The 22,687-nt window shown below is 39.6% G+C and overlaps 1 protein-coding gene and 1 non-coding gene across 6 annotated transcripts in view; both read right to left on the reverse strand.

Annotated features, from left to right (window-relative positions):
- Positions 1-1,425: 1,425 nt before the first annotated feature.
- POC1B (POC1 centriolar protein B) overlaps positions 1,426-22,687 on the reverse strand; it is a 104,946-nt gene continuing 83,684 nt past the window's right edge. For all 5 annotated transcript variants that reach the window (XM_070788929.1, XM_070788927.1, XM_070788931.1 and 2 more), the window contains 2 exons: positions 6,784-7,002; positions 1,426-2,982 (listed from right to left, as the gene is read on the reverse strand). In XM_070788929.1, the coding sequence (XP_070645030.1) occupies positions 2,878-2,982; positions 6,784-7,002 (324 nt within the window). In that variant the 3' untranslated portion in view covers positions 1,426-2,877. The remainder of the gene's footprint in view (positions 2,983-6,783; positions 7,003-22,687) is intronic.
- On the reverse strand, positions 19,760-19,862 carry LOC139183337 (U6 spliceosomal RNA). Its single transcript, XR_011566932.1, has one exon. It is a non-coding gene; the product is annotated as a U6 spliceosomal RNA (small nuclear RNA).

A 22,687-nucleotide genomic window follows, 5' to 3' on the forward strand; every position in this document is an offset into this window, starting at 1 on the left:
GGCAACATGTGAGCCGGGCTGGAATGTTATGAGGGACGCCTGGGGACAGGGCTCCAGGCAGAGGACATGGCAAGGCCAGTGCTCTCAGGTGGGAGCCGTTTTGCTTCTACAAAGGGAAGCAAAGAAGCCACTGTGACCAAGTGCAGTGAGTAAGTATGGCCCCCAAGGGGAAGATCAGATTAGATCAGATCAGTCGCTCAGTCGTGTCCGACTCTTTGCGACCCCATGAATCGCAGCACGCCAGGCCTCCCTGAACATCACCAACTCCCGGAGTTCACTCAGACTCACGTCCATCGAGTCAGTGATGCCATCCAGCCATCTCATCCTCTGTCATCCCCTTCTCCTCCTGCCCCCAATCCCTCCCAGCATCAGAGCATTTTCCAATGAGTCAACTCTTCGCATGAGGTCGTCAAAGTACTGGAGTTTCAGCTTTAGCATCATTCCTTCCAAAGAAATCCCAGGGCTGATCTCCTTCAGAATGGACTGGTTGGGGAGGTCTAAAATGAAGGGGTGGGGAGCATATCACCACTGTCAGACCCTAGGCTTCTACTCCGAGATAGGAGGCCCTGAAGGGCTTGGAGCCGAAAGAGCCACATGTTTGAACTCCGTCTTTTCAAGAACCACTCTGGCCTGCTGTCCAAAGGTGATGGTGGAGACAGTTAAGAAGTACTGCAGTCATTCTGGGAAGAGACAATGATGCCCTGTTTTGGTGGACGAAGAAGGGGTGAGAAATGATCCGGTCTCTCATATCTTCTCATAAGATTTGCTGAAGGAATGGGAGTGGAGCGTAGGATCAAGGATTCAAGGATAACTCCAACCTGAGTGCCTTGAAGGAGAGTTGGAGGTCCGGAGACTAGGGGAGAGAGGAGCTGGCTGGTGGTTGAGGGTACAGTAGGGGCTGGCTTTGGGCACATTCAGAGACGGCCTGCCAGGTCTTCCAAGTGGAGATGTTGCTCACGCAGCGAATAGGCAGCTAGGACAAATGAGAGGCTGGAATCCGAAGGAAAGAATCCTCAAAAGTATAAACAAAGTTGTGGGGGAGGGAAAGAGGGTTATAAAATATCCCTCCTGAAAACGTTTTAAGGCTTTTAAACTTCTGTCATCACTGTTTTTATATCACTTATAATAAAGGTCTATGGCCATAAAAGTATGTGGTAACACCATGTTGCAGGAAGTGGCTATAGCTGGTCAACAGTTTCTAAACTGTCGGCCTGAGGCCAAGAGCACCAAATCTCCTGTGAGCTTGTCAGAGATGCAAATTATTGGGCCCTGCCAGACCAGACCTAGTGAATCAGAAGCCCGAGGAAAGGCACCGGAACTGTTTTGACAAGTTCTCTAGGAGGTTGTTACGAAGTTTAGAGTTAAGTGAGCTAGATAAGAAATTTACTATTATTTCTAGACTTTAATCACTTAAAAAAAAACAACTTTTTTTAAAGGTAAAATGTCTTTTATTGTTTGAAGAATAAAAAAGTAAACAAAAATTGGTATGACATTTCATTTCTTAGTCTTCTCAACGAGGTTATAAAATATACAGTGCCACTTAGTCTTATAAACGCTTGAAACGGTCTAGAAGTTCCTACTTAGTGTTGTATAAAAAGGCACTTAAAACACAAGGGATGATAAAACAAAACCACCTCATAAATACAATTGAAATGGCTTTGAGAAATTTCTCAATATAGACCCGTACGTAAATAGGACTTTTTTTTTTCCAAAACATAGTATTTTCCCCAGGGTATGCCTGCAGGTATCATAAATGCGGCCCGTCTTCTTCCACCTTCGGTTTTTGATATAGGTTAACAGAAATGCAAGATAAATTCATTTTTTTTCCAATTTAATCTCTTATTTTGTTTAAGATAAAATTCTTAAATTATAACCAAGATCTTTTAGAATGTTTTACTCATTTTCATTTTGTTTCAAATCACAATTAAAAGAAACAGGTAGACAATGATGCCAATAAATGTTCTTTTAAAGTCCTTACATTCAGGTACCAAAATCACCCTAAACATTCCTGAAGCATGTGAACACACATGTGTGTATATTTTTAAGTAATGCTGTTGCATGGTTCTGGGTTTTGAGGATTCTGCACTAATTTAATCTTCATAAACTGATATCACAGGTTTGGATATAACTGAAAACATTTAGTGCCTTCATCTACGGAAGATACGTGCACGTCACATATTTCTAACTCTTCATTTTCTTTCAGGTTGGTCAAAGAATAAGCAATATATGCCGTAAATTAAATCAAAATCCCTGCCATATGTCCTGTATGTGCTGTTGCTAATTAAAATAAGTGTATTCTTGCTGTGGAAATTCTGTGGTTTGAGAGTTTGTGAGATCATCTTTTCATCAAATGGCATAGGTAAGAAAGAGTAAATTTTTTAAACTGGGAAATACAAGTCAGATCATTAATTCATTCTCTGCACATAAAATGCTATTTTAGAGGTAAGTGAATTATTTCACCCTAAGGGTACAGTTCACTAAAGAGTACACTAATTGTTGAAGGAATTGCCTGAACATGGTCAATTTGAAATCAAAATGAAATCCAAAGATTTGGTTATTTTCCTGGCAGGATTTGAACTATTAACAAAAACTAACATTTAAAAAATAATATGGGGGGGAAATATAGAGCCACTTGAATGCTTATCACTTTATTACTGGAACCATAAATAGTAATGATTTGAATTAGTCCTAGACATTGATTGGTATGTTTAAACTGGTCCTTAATTCTGCCTTTTCTGCCTTTTGTTCTGTTGCTCACCCTTTTAAGAAATGCCATGCCAATTCGCACATGGCTGCGTTGCATGAAGCAGCTGGTACTGCCTTCCTGAGTATACGTACATGTGTTCATTTCTCATGCCTCTGCTCATACTTTTCTGTTCAAATTTTCTGTTGAATTGCATTGAAAAGCTTTTGCTGATTTTCAAGGCAGTCTTTCAGCTTATCCTCTGTCAAAGTCAGTCGCTGCTCCAAGATTGAAACAGTCTGCAAAAAAAGGAGGACAAAGTCATCAGGGCCTGGTGACCTGGTGGTGAGAATGATGGTGATAATCTCTGCACTGATCTTTTTCAGAACTGTAATGCCTACCCTCTTGCCAGGAGGTTGGTTCAGAAATGAGCTCCAGAACTTGCTCCGTTTCTGCAACCCACCACAGGACAAAGCACTGCCAAGCCGTTTGAGGAAAAGGGAAAAAGAGGAAGCATTTAAGAAAAAAGGAATAAATGATCAAGCCTCTATGGACAATTCTAAAGTCTGATCTTCTAAAGCATCGATGCCAGAGAAGAGACCACATGAGGCATGTTAAATAGTGTCCCAGGTAATGTGGAATGTGGGAAGTGGGACGGAATGCCACATGCACCACTACTACTTAAATGGCATCACTGGTCATTCTGCCACAATCAATCCATATGGGCCATATCTATATTACCCTAGACAGCTGGATACCTAGCTTACCTTGAAAATATAATGACTGCCACTCATTTCTGCACCCAGAAGATGATAACAGCACCTCACAGAGTTGGTAGGAAGACTGAACGAAATCAGGGATGTAAAATGCTTAAGCTAGTGCCTGGCACAACAAGACTTTACAAATCTTAGCTATTCTAACTCCTTCGGCTAGTAAGTTAGTATATGACTATACACACACACACACACACACACACACACACACACACACACACACACACACACACGGCTACTTTTAAATTGTGATTATCGATTACTTCAATTCTTTTTTTTTAACTTCACTATAAACTTGATTCAGGAAATTGCACACTAAAAAGTATCAATGAATTCTCATGAGAAAAACACCCTTGTGACCAGCACCAGGTCAAGAGCTAGTGCCTTGCATGCACCTTCCCCTTAACAGCCACTATCCTGACCACTATACGAATAATCTGCATGTTTTTATGGCTTTATCTTTCAAGTATGCATCCCTAGAAACTACAACTTTATCTTACCCATTTAATCTGCAGATTACCCACTTCCTTGCTTTATTTTCTTTATAATTTGTCTATTTACAGGCTCAGGCCATCTGACCTGTAGATTCCCTACCAGACTGGATTTTAGGGACTGTGTGCTCCAGATACAGTTAAATCTGTTCTTTTACTTTCTGTATTTTATATAAATTGGAAACGGGATTCAAAGGCTTGATAAGACTCAGGCTAGATCCCTCGGTAAGTCTATTCTTTCTTTACAGGGCAATGACATTCTATTTCCATTTATTAGTTGGGATGGTTTACAAAATACACTTCTCATATATTATTTGGTTGCCTGGAAGTACAGTTCATACAGGAAAAGCAGCATAAATTCATGGTTACTTTAGTCAATAAGTTTCAAGATAATGAATTGATTCCCTATCAGTTTCTGACAGTAATCAGTTGTTCTTTTTTTTTTTTCTATTATTTAATAGTTTTTTTTCTTTCATATTCCATACTATAGATCATGACTTGTTATGATTGGCCTGGGAAATAGGCCAATCAAAACTAAAGCTGGCATGAGGTTGAGAGAAAAACTGCCTTTTAAAGGCAAGAGATGTCTGATAAACACAAAGTCACCTCCAGCACAACACTACACTACTGTTAATGATCAAAATTAACAGCAATGCTCATAATACTTTTTAATATTTCTTGGGTGCCTACTATGCTCCAAGCATTTTGCCTGATATTTACATACATTATCATAATGCAAAAAGCAAAAGCTTTTGATACGTATATTATCAACACCTATAACACTGGTTAACTCCAGTTACCTACTGTCTGAAAAATTATAATGAGAAAGTGATATTGTTGGGTTGGCCCAAATGCTCATTTGAGTTTTTCTGTAACATCTTATAACTTACAGAAAAGCCCAAACGTTTTGGCCAACCCAAAACAATCTGTACTGAATTATAAACATTGCCACAGGGTTAGGAGATACTCAGTCATCTGTAATTGAAGTGAACCAGAATGTGCTTATTTCACTTGATTCACCCACAGATTCACACTGTTCCCATTTTGCAAGTGTGCTGTGCCTGCTTTTCACTTCTTTCGTATTTGAAGGGTAGTCAGTCCTTCAAAGTTAAAAAAGTAGAGACTTTCAATACAGTTTAAAGTGATCCATTTAACCCTGAATCAGGGAAAAAGGTGAAATGGGTCACAAAGCTGATAGAGCAGAGGATGGAAAGACCCGCAAGAGGACCTGCCACTCAATGGGATAGGCAAGTGAGGAAGCCAGCATGTGCGGAGCCAGGGCCCTCGGCAACAGGCCCCAAAACTAAAGCTAGCAGGAGGGTGAGAGAAAAACTGCCTTTTAAAGGCAAGAGACGTCTGATAAACACAAAGTCACCTCCAGCACAATACTGCAAAGCAAAAATTGGTGATTTTCCTATGATTTTTCACTGAACAAATCTTATGACTCCAAGGTCTCACAAGACTTGTTCCCACAACCTGTCACAACTCATATCCATGTCCCTTAACTCCAAGGTTCGGAGAAGTTATCTAAAGGGTAACATTTTTAATTACTGGCTCTAAACCCAGAAGGGAAAGTTAAAAGACCCATGCCAAAACCTTGAATTCTCTGGAGATGAGAACTGGACATCTGGACGATTCTTAATTGCCTGGGCGATTATAATGTACAGCCAGGGTTAACTGTACATTAACTTATATGCAAGATAACTTCTATACAAGAGCTATTTCAACTCAAAATATTTATTCTGGGAAAGTAATCGACATCTCTAGTTCATGTCATAGCTTCTTTCTGTATAACTTGGGACAGCATCTGCTCTGACAAATATTAGTGTCCTCATCCTATTTATCAAAGAATAGTAAGACTTATTCAAAAGAAACACCAAGGAAAGCTGGAAGGACAACCTTTGATGTATCCATTTTAATACACTGCTTCCATTAAATGACATCTAAATTTCCTGACCAAGAGTTGGAAGACCTTTGGTGTGTTAAGATTCATTGTATTCCTTCTTGGCAAAGGTAAATTGGCATTCAGTAAAGCAATTATCCTTCAATAAAAGAAATAAATTTAAAAAATTGCTTAAATGTAATTAAAAGGGATTAAGCCATTACATCTTTCCTTTTCACTGTAAAATTATTCATTATAAGCATGACCATATAATGAAATTTAATAAAAGAATGTATACAGTCTGGTAAAAAATAATGAATGCTGAAAGTCATCCTGTGCAGTAAAAAATAAATTAAAATTTAGCATCAATGAAAAAAAAAAAAAAAAAGACTGGGTAATATTCTAAAAGGGGAATGTGAAAACCTCATCTCCAGAACAAAGTGTCCCGTAAGAAGCTTTGAAATGAGGGAAGTTATACATTGGACAGAGGGAATTATCCTCAGAGTGAAAACTAAAAGCATTGCCAATATTTCATTCTAACTGAAATGATTAATCCCAATACATTTTTTCTTTTGGCCTTAAATATTTCTTTGATAATATCCAAAATCTAAATACACTGCATTAGAAAATTCTTAGGGCAAAACATTACTGTCCAGAATCAGATTTATAGCATGAAGTACCCCAATATTTCGTCACTGTCTCCCCCCCTCCCTTCTGGTCCTCAGATGCCAGATATAGTACAGTCTGCGTATGCACACGTTTACATACGCATGGGCTCAGACCTTGCCTCCACAAGACCTAGAGCACCTCAGCAGAGCACGTGTTGCTCTGTTAACTACCACCTTTGAGCTTGCTAAGAAAGAAAGTATCCCCCCGCTGCTCTGCTAGTTCTGCAGCCTGCTGTAGCCAGGATTTTGTACATCTTACCTCTAAGTGTGAAACATGCCAACCCACCTGTGTCAAAACATTGAGCTGTTCCATAATATGCTCTAACGCATCAGTCACAGCAAGCGGTATGCTTCTTTGACTCTCAGAAGGGAGGTCGCTTATGTCTTCTGTTTTCTTTTTCAAAATTGTAGGTGAACATTCTGATGACATTAAAGAAGGATTCAAGAAATACCCGCAGATCTCTTCACCCTTGTCTGGTAGAGTTCTAACAGTTGTTTCCGTTGTCTTTGACACCATAGAAAAGATGGGGAGAGTTACATTTTCCAAACTTTAAAAATTATATATTAAATATATATATAGTTTCAATATTCCTCTTTTAAAAGCCAAACTTGCATTTAATTTTCATCTTCAACTACTGCAAATTACAAGAGGAAAAAAAGGCTAAAAAAGAGAATGGAGGAAATTCACAGTTTTCCTTGATTTTTTTTCAGTGAAATATAGTTTGTATGTTGTATATATCTGTCTAAAGGATGAGGTGTTATACATGTAAACGGGTTGTTAAATGCTGTCTAATTCTTGATTTTAAAAGTCACATCAGTTAAGATAACTATTATTTGATTTCTGAGGGGAGGAACAAGATGGCAGAATAGAAGGACTTGGGCTTGAGTCCTCTAGTGAAACACCAAAATTACAACAAACTGCTGAAGAACCATTGACAAAAAAGACTGAAACCTATCAAAAAAGATATTCTACACTCAAAGATGAAAAAGAAGACAAAGCAAGATGGTAGAAGGGGGTGCTTTCTCAATATAGTCAAATCCCATAACCACTGGGTGGGCAATAATTAAATAATTAAACCACAGAGGTATTCCCACAGGAGGGAGAGTTCTGAGCCTCACTTGAGGTTCCCGAACCTGGGGGTCTGGCATCAGGAGTAAGGAGGAGCCTCTGACTTTGAAGAGCTTAAGTACAGGAGCTCCACAGGACTGGGTGAAACAGAGACTCCACTCTTGGAGGGCACCCATAAGATTTCAAATGCACTGTGAGCCAGGGTAAGGTAGTGACTCCATAGGAGCCTGGGCCAGGCCTGCCTAAGGGTCTTGGAGGGTCTCCTGGGGAGGTGGGGCTGTGGCTCACTGTAGGGTCAAGGACACTAATGGCAGAGATACTGGGGAATATTCACTGACATGAGCTCTCCCAGAGGTTGCCATTTTCACACTGAGAACACAGCCAACAGGCTCCAGTGTTGGAACACCTCATGACAGACAATCAACAAGGTGGGAACGTCTTGGGAACACCTCCCAAGTATAGGGAGCCCCATCCATCAGTAGACATGCTGCCTAAAGTTGTCCTGAATGTACAGCCACCTCTAAACACACACCATGACACAGCCCTCCCACTGGGAAACCTGCACAAAGCTCTTAGACCAGACACACCCAGCAGGAGGCAGCACCAGAAGCAAGAGGAACTACAATCTTTCAGTTTGTGAAACAGAAATTGCAATCACAGACAGTTAGACAAAGTAAGATGATGGAGAAATATGTTCCAGATGAGGGGACAAAATAAAACCCTAGAAGAACAATTAAGCAGAGTGGAGATAGGCAGAGTACCTAAAAAAGGACTCAGAATAATGATAGTAAAGATGATCCATGATATCAGAAAAAGAATGGGGGCACAGACCAAGAAGATACAAGAAAATATAAAGAGCTAGAAAATAGAAACAACAAACAGTTGAACGATACAATAACTGAAATGAAAAATACACTACATGGAATCAATAGCACAGCAAATGAAGCAAAAGAACAAATGAGTGAGCTGAAAGACAGATGGGTGGAAATCACCGCCGTGGAACAGAAAAACGAATGAAAAGAAATGAGGACACTCTCAGAACCTCTGAAACAACATCAAATGCACCAACATTCCCCTTATAGGGGTCCTAGAAGAAGAGAGAAAGGGTCTGAAAATATTTGAAGAGATAATAGGTGAAAACTTAACTAACTTGGGAACAGAAACAGTCACACAATTTCAGGAAGTGCAGAGAGTTCCATATATTAATAGATAAACCCAAGGAGGAACACGCCAGGACTAATACATATTAATTAAACTGACAAAAATACAATTGACACCACAGAAATACAAAGAACCATAAGAGACTACTACAAACAACTGTATGCCAATAAAGTGGATAACCTAGAAGAAATGGACAAATTCTTAGAAAGGTACAATCTTCCAAGACTGAATTAGGAAGAAATAGAAAGTATGAACAGATAAATCACAAGTACTGAAAGTGAAACTGTGATTTTAAAAAATTCTAACAAAAGTCCAGGACCAGACGGCATCATAGCTGAAGTCTATCAAATATTTGGAAAACAGGAAACATCTATCCTTCTGAAACGATTCCAAAAAACTGCAAAAGAAGAAACACTCTCACACTTGTTCTATGAGGCCACAATCATCCTGATTCCAAAACCAGACAAATTGTTGAAGTGAAAGTCGCTCAGTCGTGTCCGACTCTTTGCGACCCCATGGACTATTCAGTCCATGGAATTCTCCTGGCCAGAATACTGGAGTGGGTAGCTGTTCTCTTCTCCAGGGGATCTTCCCAACCCAGTGATTGAACCCAAGTCTCCCTCATTGCAGGCGGATTCTTTAGCAGCTGAGCCACCAGGGAAGCAATAACCAGACAAAGATACCACAAATAAAGAAAATTACAGGGCAATATCACTGAACACAGATGCAAAAATTCTCAACAAAATGATAGCAAAGCAAATCCAATGATACGTTTAAAGGATCATATACCATGATCAAGTGGGCTTTATCCTAGGGAGGCAAGGACTTTTCCATGTCTGCAAGTCAATCAGTGTGATATACCACATTAAGAAATTGAATAATAAAAACCACATGATCCTCTCAATAGATGTAGAAAAAGCGTTTGCCAAAACCCAAAATCCATTTATGATTTAAAAAAAAACAAAAACAAAAACAAAAACACAATTCTCCAGGATGTGGGCATAGAAGGAACCTACCTCAACATATTAAAGGCCATATATGACAAACCTACAGCTGACATCATTCTCAATGGTGAAAAACTGAAAGCATTTCCTCTAAAATCAAGAACAAGATGAAGATGTCCACTCTTGCCACTCTTATTCAACATAGTTTTGGAAGATCTAGCCATGCCAATCAGGGAAGAAAAAGAAATAAAAGGAATCTAAATTAGAAAAGAAATAAAACAGTCATAGTTTGCAGGTGATATGATAACTGTGTGTGAAGTGTTAGTCACTCAGTCATGTCTGACTTTGTGACCCCATGGGCTGTAGCCCACCAGGCTCCTTTGTCCATGGGATTCTCCAGGCAAGAATACTGGAGTGGGTAGCCATTCCTTTCTCCAGGGGATATTCTCAACCCAGGGATTGAACCCGGGTCTCCTGCATTGCAGGAGGATTCTTTGCTGTCTGAGCCACCAGGGAAGCCCAACATGATTCTATATGTCGATAATCCTAAAGATGCTACCTGAAACCTACTAGAGTTCAACAGTGAATTTGGTAAAGTTTCAGGATAAAAACTTAACACACAGATATCTCTTCCCTTTCTATATACTAACAAGGAAAGATCAGAAAGAGAAATTAAGGTAACAATCCCATTCACCATTACTTCAAAAAGAATAAAATACCTAGGAATAAACCTACCTAATGAGGCAAAAGACCTGTACCACACTCCAAAAACTTTAGGATGCTGATAAAAGAAACTGAAGATGACAGGAACAGATGGAAAGATATGTTTTTGGACTAGAAGAATTGATATTGTTAAAATGGATATACTACCCAAAGGAATCTAAAGATTTAATATAATCCCTATGAAACTACCAATGGCATTTTTCACAGAACTAGAATAAAAAAAAATTTTTTTTTTAATCTGTATGGAAACACATAAGACTCTGAATAGCCAAAGCAATCTTGGGAAAGAAAAATGGAGCTGGAGGAATCAGGCTCCCTGACTTCAGTTTATACTACAAAGCTACAGTAATCAAGACAATATGGTACTGGCACAGACACAGAAATATAGATCAATGGAACAGGACAGATGCCCAGAAATAAACTTATAACCTATGGTCAATTAATCTATGACAAAGAAGGCAAGAATATACAATGGAGAAAGGACAGTCTCTTCAATAAGTGGTGCTGGGGAAACTGGATAGCTACATGTAAAAGAATGAAATTAGAACATTTCTAACACCATACACTCTCATAAGTCTTTGTGCCATCAGTAGAGCACTTATCGCTTCTTGTTCTATTTGTGTTTTCGTGTCTATATCCCCTAGCAGCTTGTGAGGGTTACTCTCTAGGAGACATAACTTGGTCATTTTTCTTCCTAAGGTGCCTAGCATAGAGTGTGAGACACAGACTGGGCTCAACATTTGTTAAACTAAATTCAACTGACTGTCCTGCATCTGTTGAGCCATCAACAAAATGCAAATATTAATAATTTGACAGTATTTGGGGAGAAGTATAAACTTAAAGTTAGGATAATACCATTCTCTACTAAAACTTAGTCTTAAATGCCTCCTAAGGGTGTAGTCTCTTCTCAGGTTGCACAGTTGGTAAAGAATCCACCTGCCAGTGCAGGAGATACAAGAGATGTGGGTTTGATCCCCGGGTTTGGGAGATCTGCTGGAGAAGGAAATAGCGACCCACTCCAGTATTCTTGCCTGGAAAATTCCACAGACACAGGAGCTTGGTGGGCTACAGTTCATGGGGTCATAAGGAGTCGGACATGAGCACGCACACACACACACACACAGGCACAATGAGGGAGCAATATAAGCATTTATCACTTACCTGAAAATCACTGCTTGATTTTTATCCCCTAAAAGTATATTTGATGGTTTCTGGTGAAATAGCATAAGGATTTTCTGACAAGCATGAACGCAAAAGGAGGCACTTCACACGTAAAGTGAAAGTGAAAGACTCTCAGTCGTGTCCGACTCTTTGTAACCCCATGGACTATACAGTCCATGGAATTCTCCAGGCCAGAATACTGGAGTGGGTAGCCTTTCCCTTCTCCAGGGGATCTTCCCAACACAGGGATCGAACCCAAGTCTCCCCATTGCAGGCGGATTCTTTTCCCCTGCACCACCTGGGAAGCCCTAAAATAAGTCAGTTTGGGCTTATAATTCACATTGCTAGTTTTGCTTTAATTCTGTAAGTAGAAAATAAAACAGAAAACAGTCTACCCAAAAGTGGTCTTGACCCCTCCAGCTCAAGTGAGTTTCCCATCACCGAAGGTTCTAAAATAGACTTGGGATGGTCACTTGTCAGGGATATTGTGAGAAATATACAAACATCAGATCAGGAAATTCAAACTGAATGCCCTTTAAAAGTCCTTTCCATTCCTGACATTCTGAGAGTTTTTAAGTCACTACACGCACATTATTCTCTCTCTTATAAAATGCCTGCCTGAAATAGACTAGGATAACAAAAAATATCTTTTGCCTGGACAAAAATAAAAGCAAAGGCTACTTTTCAAAGAAAGAATGGATCATTTATTTTCAATGAGAACATTCAGAATCAAGATTAGAAACTCCAATTATCTTTATATGGTATCTAAAACAATGAAGATATACCATTTATTCAAACAAGATTGTTTTATTTTAGCACTTATGGGTCTGGAAAATTCTAGATGCCAGAGATATAGGAGTATATTAGTTTCCTACCATGACTTAAATTACCCACAAGTTTAGTGGCTTAAAACAACACAGATTTACTCTCTTAAAGTTCTGAAGGTCCAGATCGATTTTATGGGGCTAAAGTCAAGGTGTCAGCAGAGTTCCCCACAGAGTTCCTTCTGGCGGTTCTGGGAGGGAATCTATCCTTGCCTTTTCCAGCTCCTTGAGGATGCTGACATTTGCAGCTCTAGGCTCCATCACTCTGATCTCCACTTCTCTACTTCCCATGCCTCCCTCTTCACCCTCTAAGGACCATTGTGATTGCACTGGACCAGAATCTAGGATAATCTCCCCATCCCAAGATCCTTAACTTGATCATATTTGCAAAGCCCCTTGGCCACGTGCATGCCTGCTTGCGTGCTCAGTGGCTTCAGTTGTGTCTGACTCTTAGTGGCTCCATGGACCACAGGCTGCCAGGTTCCTCTGTCCATGGGATTCTCCACACAAGAATACTGGAGTGGTTGCCATGCCCTCCTCCAGGAGATCTCCCTACCCAGTGATCGAACTGGCATCTCTTCTGTCTCTTGAATTGGCAGGTAGGTTCTTTACCACTAGCGCCACCTGGGAAACACCTTTGCCATGCAAAGAAACATACTGACAGTTGCTGGGGAGGAGGACATGGACACCTTTTGGACCATTACTCTGCCTAATACAAGAAGTGAATAAACAGGAGACCCTGTTGACATGGGGTTATATTCCAGTGGGTAAATACACAGATATGTGATGTAATCTCAGGTAGTAACAAAGGTTATAAAGAAAAATAAAGCTGGGTAAGGTGTTACATTATAATTTAGCACCACTGATGATGCATTTTTTAATGGGAAGAAAGGTAGAGAATAAATTTTGGGCATGTTAAGTTTGAGATGCTTATGTGATTTCCAAAGGGAAAAGTCATGGATATAACTGGAAATACATGAATCTAGATTTCTGTGGAGAGCCTGGGGCTAAAGATATAAATTTGGGAATTATCAGAATATATATGGGCTTCCCAGATGGTGCTAGTCATAAAGAGTCTGCCTATAATACAGGAGACCCAGGTTTGACCCCTGGGCCAGGAAGATTCCCTGAAGAAAGGAACAGCAACCTACTCCAGTATTCTTGCCTGGGAAATCCCATGGACAGAGGAGACTGGCAGGCTACAGTCGATGGGGTTGCAAAGAGTCGGACACAACTGAAGTGGCATAGCACGCAGCATAGAACATACATATATTTACTAGTTTTTACAACGGATATAAATGAACAGCCAGGTGAAGAGGTACATACGGCAAGGTCTGGAAGGGCACCACTTGCAGAAGCTTCTGTTCCCTTGGAGTTGGGCTGTGAGGCATGTGACTCTTTATAGCTATGAGTCTAGGAACCAAACAGAGTAACTGCAAAGACTTTAGAAGGCAGGAAGAAAGGAGCAGTAAAGGTGACTGGCGGCTCATGTGGAAGGAGAGGTGCTGGACCAGCAGCCAAGTAAGGAGAAGGCAGTGGCCACCAAGACCAAGTCCTGTAGAAAGACTGATGTGGCTGACCCACCGGAACCTTGACAGCAGTGGACTGGTGGGGGCAAAAGCTGAACTGGAGTGAATTCAGAAGAGTGAAAAAAGGAAAAGGAAAGCAGAAAGACTGAATGTATGCCTTTCTTTTAAGGAGTTTTGCCAAAAAGGAGAGCAGAGCAATGCGACAGGACTTGGAAATAAATGAGGGGTCAAATGAAGTTTTGCTTTTGAAAGATGAGAACTACATTACAAACGTGTGCTGATGAGAAAGATCAAACAGAAAGAGAGCGCTGATGTCACAGGACAGGGAGGAGGTAACCGCTTAGTAAATGGATTGCTAGGCAGTACTGAGCGCTCCTGGAGTTTTGTATGAATAAATTTAAGGGGAAGTCAGTCAGCATGGCTGGCTAGTCAACTTCAGTTGCTTGGGTGTACAGAGTTGGCAGAAAAATTTAATCAGGCTGAAGTTTTTTGGGGTGACTACAATGGAGATAGATGGGAAAACAGTGGAAACAATGTCAGACTTTATTTTTTTGGGCTCCAAAATCACTGCAGATGGTGACTGCAGCCAGGAAATTAAAAGACGCTTACTCCTTGGAAGGAAAGTTATGACCAACCTAGATAGCATATTGAAAAGCAGAGACATTACTTTGCCAACAAAGGTCCATCTAGTCAAGGCTATGGTTTTTCCTGTAGTCATGTATGGATGTGAGAGTTGGACTGTGAAGAAGGCTGAGCGCCGAAGAATTGATGCTTTTGAACTGTGGTGTTGGAGAAGACTCTTGAGAGTCCCTTGGACTGCAAGGAGATCCAACCAGTCCATTCTGAAGGAGATCAGCCCTGGGATTTCTTTGGAAGGACTGATGCTAAAGCTGAAACTCCAGTACTTTGGCCACCTCATGCGAAGAGTTGACTCATTGGAAAGACTCTGATGCTGGGAGGGATTGGGGGCAGGAGGACAAGGGGACGACAGAGGATGAGATGGCTGGATGGCATCACTGACTCGATGGACGTGAGTCTGAGTGAACTCCGGGAGTTGGTGATGGACAGGGAGGCCTGACGTGCTGCGATTCATGGGGTCGCAAAGAGTCAGACACGACTGAGAGACGGAAATGAACTGAACTGACAATGGAGAGAGAAAGGGGGCAAGGGCGTGGCTATGATGATGACTATAGAATCTAAGCCCATAAAGAGACGTGCACACAGACACGGAACGTGAGCAATGAAAAGGCAGAGGCTCGGTGGACTGGAGCTCCTTCTGGGGCTGATGAATGATCAAAACCAGAAGACTAGAGGAAGTGGTGGCCAGGGAGTGGGAGGCTTTACACTGAGTTTACCGTCAACACAAAGGATTCAGACAGTTACTGAGTTCATCTGAGAATCCTGACCAGGAGAGGACAGAGGTATTTCAGAAGTGAGTCAGAGTGTTGCTCTGTCTTTGGTTCTTGCCTTGAGATTAAAAGCCAGTGTTAACCAAGGTGTGGATGGGTCAATCAGAGAAACAGAACACAGAGCTATGGAGTCACCTGTGTGGGCTTGTCACAGGGCCACAACACAGGCAGGACTCGTTCTCGGTTTCTAATGCCCTTAGGAAGAAAAGGCTGTTCATCCTGAAAGAGAAAACCGCATCTACTTTATATCTGCACAGTGTATTGTACATCCTTGTGAGAACATACTTATCTGATCCAGTCGGATTGATTTAAAAATATTTCTAGGATAGAATCAGAGAATGTCATGTGAAATTTGTGTCTCCCAGACTAAATTCGCTGAGCTGAGAAAGCCTTCTGTTTATCCCTTGGGAAAAATCGTACATCTTTTTTTTCTCAAAGAGAGAAAAAAGAGGCTTTGGGGATAACGTTTTACTGAGGGCTTTGATTTCTCTTCTTCAAACCAAATTGGAAATTTCATTTTTGTCAGAAGACTTGAAAAACACCCCTGCCTCAATGCAGCTATCAACTAGAATATCTGAATGATTAATTCGGTGCCCTTGGAAATGACAGCCAAGGCCATAAATCTGTCTGTCTTTGTTTTTAATCTTTACTATCAACTCCAGAGAAGCTTATTAGTTTTGAAGCCATGAATAGGTAGGATAGAGCTAGGAAAAATAAATCTGTGCAAAAATATCCTTCCACGTTTCATGATTAGGCAAACATAAGCTATGAATCCCTTAAAGGAATATTTGTCTTCAAATGCCCGGTGCTGAGTCTCAAATCGTGCACTGTATCAAATAAATCTTAATTAATGATAAAGCACTACCCAGAATTATCTAGGGGAGGTGGAGAAAGAGAGCAGGTAGTCCATGAACTAGAATTAGAACTCTCTCTTCTGAGTTAATATAAAACTAAAAATGCTATTCCCAGTATTCTAGATGAATATAAAACCAATAAAACTTTCTGTAAATTCCAAACAGAAAACACATAGTTATTACATCTTTGTAAATCCTGCTGTTATACCCCAAAGGCCTACAGAGTAAGGGATTTATTCTTATTATCTCTTTCCTGAAGAATCAACAAGAACATTTTATGCAAACTGCTGAAATGACTAGGGTAGAAATCAACCATTATTTATAGCGATACCTCACTCTGTTCAAAAAAGGTGTGTGTGTGTGTGTGAATCTAAATTCTGAGGCAGGTAGTAGCTTATACTGTACAATGATGTACTGCTTTAAGAGATGTTTTACATTCAGGTAAGGATCACACCTTGCAAAAACTCAAGTTTGATGTGGAAGACCACATTTGGTTTAGTTGCACCCACATCATGTCTCAAAAAAAACCCCATCTGTTCATCTTTCAGAAAGCTGCCCTTCTCTGTATGCACATCAACCATCTGGTGAAATTAATATAGGCACGAATAAGAGATGTAACCTCACTGCAACACTAACATTTCTGAATGAATCTGGAATCCTTCTCTTTTCATCTCATAATAACTGATGTTTTTAAGTTCCAATTTTGCTCTTAAAATTCAATGAAAATACCAAGTGAAGTCAAAAAGAGAAAGACAAATACCATGATATCACTTATATGTGGAATCTAAAATAGGACATAAATGAACTTATCTGTGAAACAGACTCACAAACATTGCGAACAGCCTCGTGGTTGTCAAGAAGGTGGGGGAGGAACGGCTCAGGAGTTTGCGATCAGCAGAAACAAACTCATATATGGAATGGATAAACAAGGTCCTACTGAATACCACAGGGAACTATATTCAGTGTCCTATGATAAACCATAACGGAAACCAATAGGAAAAGGAATGTATCTATATGTATAACTGAACCACTATGCTGTACAGCACAAATTACCATAACATTGCAAATCAACTGTAATCAACTTTTAAAGAAATTCAGTGAAAAGGTGTAAGAATAATAAAGCAACCCTCTCCCCAACCTTAAGAAATAAAGTATACTCTACCTCTCCCTCTTAAAGGATGCCACCATCTTGAATATGGTGTCTGTCACCCCAAGCTATGCCCTTTACTTTTATCACATAAGCTGACATCCCTAAATAGCATATTGCTTTTGCATGTATTCAAGCTTCACATAAAACAGTATTATATTAGGTCTCTTTAGTAGTTTCTGTTAACCGATATCGATGGATTTGCTACAGATAAGTCTGCTTTACTTATTTTCATTGCCAAATAGCATTCCACTGATGGATTATTCCACAATTTATGTATCCTTTGTACTGGTAACTAGCATTGAATTCCATAGTAAGCACTCTTATAAATGTGTCCAGTACACAGGAAGGTGAGTTTCTCTAGACTCATAGTTTTACCAGATATTCTCCCAAATGGTGGGGTCAACCTACTCTTCCCTGAGCAGAAGAAAATCTCCCCTTTTTCTACAGAGTCAAAAATATTTGACAGACATTTTAAACTTTAACAAAATAATGGACAGGAAATGATTTCTCAACGTTTTAATTTTATTCTGCATTTCTTTGATTACCGGTGACTTGAGCATATTTTACGTGTATATTGATCATTCTTCTGCAAATTGCCTATTTAAGTCTTCTGTCCACTGTTTAGTTGGTCTACTTCTCTTTTTTCTAATTAATATTTAAGAGTGCCTCATGTAGAGAAGTGCAAATCAGAACTACAGTGAGGTAGGTACCACTTCACACTGGTCAGAATGGCCATCATTAAAAAAAAAAAAAGAATTACCATGTAACATAGCAACCCCACTCCTGGACATATATCCAGACAAAACTACTATAATTCAAAAAGATACATGCACACTTACATTCATAGCAGCACGATTCACAATAGCTAAGACAAGGAAGCAACCTAAATGTCCTTTCACAGATGAATGGATAAATAAGATGTGGTGCATACACACAATACTATTGAGTCATAAAAGAGAATGGCACAATGCCATTTGCAGCAATATGGATGTGACTAAAGAATATCATACTACGTCAGTCAGAAAGAGAAAGACAAATACCATGGTATCACTTATACGTGGAATCTGAAATATGACACAAACGAACCTACCTATGAAACAGAAACAGAATTAGGAACAGAAAGAACAGACTTCATAACTGAATCACTCTGCTGTACAGCAGTAATTAAGACAACATTTTAATTCAACTAAGCAATGGCACCCCACTCCAGTACTCCTGCCTGGAAAATCCCATGGACGGAGGAGCCTGGTGGGCTGCAGTCCATGGGGTCGCTGAGGGTCGGACATGACTGAGCGACTTCACTTTCACTTTTCACTTTCATGCATTGGAGGAGGAAATGGCAACCCACTCCAGTGTTCTTGCCTGGGGAATCCCAGGGATGGGGGAGCCTGGTGGGCTGCCGTCTATGGGGTCGCACAGAGTTGGACACGACTGAAGTGACTTAGCAGTAGCATACTTCAATAAAATAAACAAAAAAGTGTTCCTGATATGTTATAGATGTAAATACTTTGTTTATATGTGTAATGCATCCCATACTCTGTGGATTGGGTTCACTTTTATTTTATGGGATATATTTTTACAGATGTTTTTGCTTTAAATGTAGTCAAATTTATTAAACTTTTTCTTTTATGACTTGTACATTTTATATTTTGCTTAAGGAATCCTTGCCTACCCAAAATACACATATGTTCCTCTGTTTTCTTTTAGAAGTGTTCAGGTATGGTTTTTCACACTTAAGGCTTTAACCCATCTGTTATTAATTTTGTTTGTGGTTAAAAGTAAGAACATAATTTTATTTTTTTCCAAATAGCTAGCCATCCCAGCAACATTTATTGAACAGTCGCTTTAGTGTCTACGTCATCTTCACGGGTCCAGAGAGTCAGGCCTTTCATATACTAACCATCCGCATTTGTGTGGTTCTGTCTATGTGTTCCCCACTGTGGACTCTGTCTCACCCTGTAACAATACCGTGTGTGCATGTGTGTGTGTGTGTGTGTGTGTGTGTGTGTGTGTGTGTTAGTCGCTCAGTTGTGTCCGATTTTGCAACCCTGTGGACTGGAGCCCATCAGGATCCTCTGTCCAAAAAATTCTTCAGGTAAGAATACTGGAATGGGTAGCCATTCCCTTCTACAGGTGAATCTTCCTGACCCAGGGATCAAGCCTGGGTCTCCGGCATCACAGGCAGAGTCTTTACCATCTGAGCCACCAGGGAAGCTCATTCTTAGAGCTTAATGAGTCCCCAACATTCAAAGAGCTTCAAAATTGCCCTGGGTATTTTTGGCCCTTTGCTCTTCCATATATGCCATGAAATCAACTTTATGGTTTCATTACAAATCTTACTGGGATGTGTATTGGAATTACCTTGAATTTGTACATTTATTTGGGGAAATCTAACATCTTTATGATCTTGAGCTTCCCTATCTACAAATAAAATATTCCAAAACCCATGGCACATTTAATAAATTCATGTTATCCTCTTGTGGAGGCCACTCTAGTATTTTCTGTATCTTTTCAATTTTAGTATATGTGCTGCAAAAGCAAATACACCACCACCACTTTAGTATCACGGTAACGCACACAGAGGACCAACCAACCCAGCAAGCCAAACGTGCTCCTCAAATAACCATCCTCATTGTTTCTGAAACATAAAATTACCACAGAATCAAAAGGATTATTTAGAATAAATTTCTGAAAAATTATTTCCTGGGCTTGCTGACTCCCTGAGATAAATAATGCCATCCCTTGACATTTTTTTACAAGCTTATCTACTATTCCTTAAAACTCTTCAAGTGCCAAGTTCAGGAGAAGTAAGCTGTGTGTGAAAAATCATGTTTTAATTGTACACATAAAATAACTCATGGTTCATGCTTTGCTCACTTGAATAAGACTAGCTTCCTCACTGTGTTTTAATACTATAAAGAAGCAATTTTAAGTCAGGAATTCATCCAATCATTTAACAAAGCTACATTCAGAAAACTGGCAAGCTTTATAGAACATCTTTTAGAGGGCAAATATTATATTTATTTATGGTTCTACTCACCAGCTAGCATAATGTGAACATTCTAGTATGATTAATGACAACTGTGATTGTAACAGGAATATATATTCACAGCTGGGTACTGAGAACCACTGTTTTATTTATTATTCATTATATCATTCAAAAAACAGAGAGTGAGAGCTTTCTGTGTGATCTCGGTATACACAGTGCACTTTATATTAGTTGATTTCAATTTGCATTTGGAAATTAATGAAGTCATTCCTCATCTTCCCCAAAAGGATGCAATTTGTCCCTGTTCTAAATCTCTATAAAAATTCAAATTTTGTTTCTGAAAGGCAATTATCATTTTCCCTTCCATTTCTGCTATTTGTAATACTGTGTAATGATCCATGCTAACATATAATATGGCACTATATGAATGAGGCATCAAGTCACACAAACTTGGGTTTGGTCTTTTCTGTGTACTGACTGTGTGACCTTGGACAAATTCCTTGGCCTCTTTAAGCCTTCGTTTCCTCATCTGTAAAATGAAGAAAATTTTATTGGGCTATATTATATGGTGGCTGTGAGAATACTGGTAAAGAGTTTAATCTGTAGTCTGTAATCAATTACCTATCATTATCAATATTATCATATTGTGTCCTCCCCTGCTTCCGCTAAAATCTGAACTGCACCTTTCTATAAGACAGAAGGCATATCTCGTCTTCTTTTAGATAGTTGACCATTTGGTGAGTACTGTCTGTATAAGGCATACATAAAATAATTAATAAAGTCTGTTGAATTAAAGATAATTTTCTATCCATTATATTCAAAGATTAAAAAATTCTCCTATGTCTGGTTTCTCTAATTAATAGGCTATTTAAGGGCTGGTGGCAGTTGAATAAATAAATGAATGTGTGTGCGCTCAGTCACTCAATCACGTCCAATTTGTGACCCCATGGACTTGTAGCGCACCAGGCTTTTCTGTCCATGGACTTTTCCAGGCAAGAATACTGGAGCGCGTTGCCACTTCCTACTCCAAGGGATCCTCCCGACCCAGGGATCAAACCCATGTCTCTGGCATTCAGGACAGAGAGCTTATAAGTAGAAAATCAGTAACAAACACTTCATTATAAATAACTGAAGATGCCATGTATTACTGTTTGATAGACATACTATATTTTTCTTTCCTACATTTTTATGTTTACAGTGTAGAAAGGTACAGGTGTTTTGCTCCTAATTTTGCTGGTAGAAGAAACTCAGAAACCAAAGGATAACAACCATGATTGCTAACTAAGAAGGACCTACTGTATAGTACAGAGAACTATACTCAGTATTTTAAATAACCTTTAAGGGAAAGGAATCTGAAAAAATATATAATATGTAAATGGATCACTTTGCTGAACATCAGAAACTAACACAATATCATACATAAAATATACCTCAATTTAAAACATTAATTTTGAAAATGACTGTATTTTTAACAAATTACCATGGGGAACATGGTCCAGGAGAATTCATATTCAAAAATATAAAGTTCAAAAATATTTTTCATGCCATCATGAGTCAAAGAGAATATAAACTAGATTCAGTAACTTTATAAAAAGAGTGGTTAAGAATCATGAAAATTTATTTGCACTAAACACATACCCAGAAGAGTAAGCAGAAAGTTACTTAAAGTTACTTCCTTAAAGAGGAAGCCATGACACCACCAGAGCACACTGCTACTTATCGCCATTAAATGCAACCCACTTTACCTGCTTTATGTTTCAGTTACAGTATTTACCAAATAATCAGCATTATTCAAACAGTTGTCTAATGATTCCTTCGGATGAATGAGATGAGATTACTGCCGATCATCTATCAAAATCGTTACCGTATTTGGTATGGAGACCCAGGTTAGGGATCATCCCGTGGGACCTTACATCTTACTCAGTTAGAGATTCTTAGATCTGTGATTCTGCCTGGATGCTGCATATCCAAGCCTGGGCTCTCAGTGCCGTTATCTACCTAGGAGCTTCAGACTGGGAGATATTCTATACTCCTGCCTCTCCTCCTTGTCTAATCAGTAAACAGAATTTTAACTCTTTCTCTTCAGGATCTCATGGTTCAGTCTTCTCTTCTTTATTCCCCTCCACGTTACTGCTGGAGATCAAACACCTCCCACCCTGCATCTGGATCACTATTGCACTTGCCTCCTCATGTTCATGCCTCCAGTCTCACCTCCCTCTAACCTCTCCTTTATCATGTCTCTAGAGTAACTGTCCTAAAATCCAAATTTGCTCTTGCCACTCTCCTGCTTAAAATCTTTCAGTGGTCTGCCAAAAATTATTAGGGTGAATCCAAACACCTTCAAATGGCATTCAAGATCATTCATGATCCACCCTCA

The sequence above is a fragment of the Bos indicus genome, chromosome 5, assembly GCF_029378745.1.
Source record: "Bos indicus isolate NIAB-ARS_2022 breed Sahiwal x Tharparkar chromosome 5, NIAB-ARS_B.indTharparkar_mat_pri_1.0, whole genome shotgun sequence".
NCBI lineage: Eukaryota > Metazoa > Chordata > Mammalia > Artiodactyla > Bovidae > Bos > Bos indicus.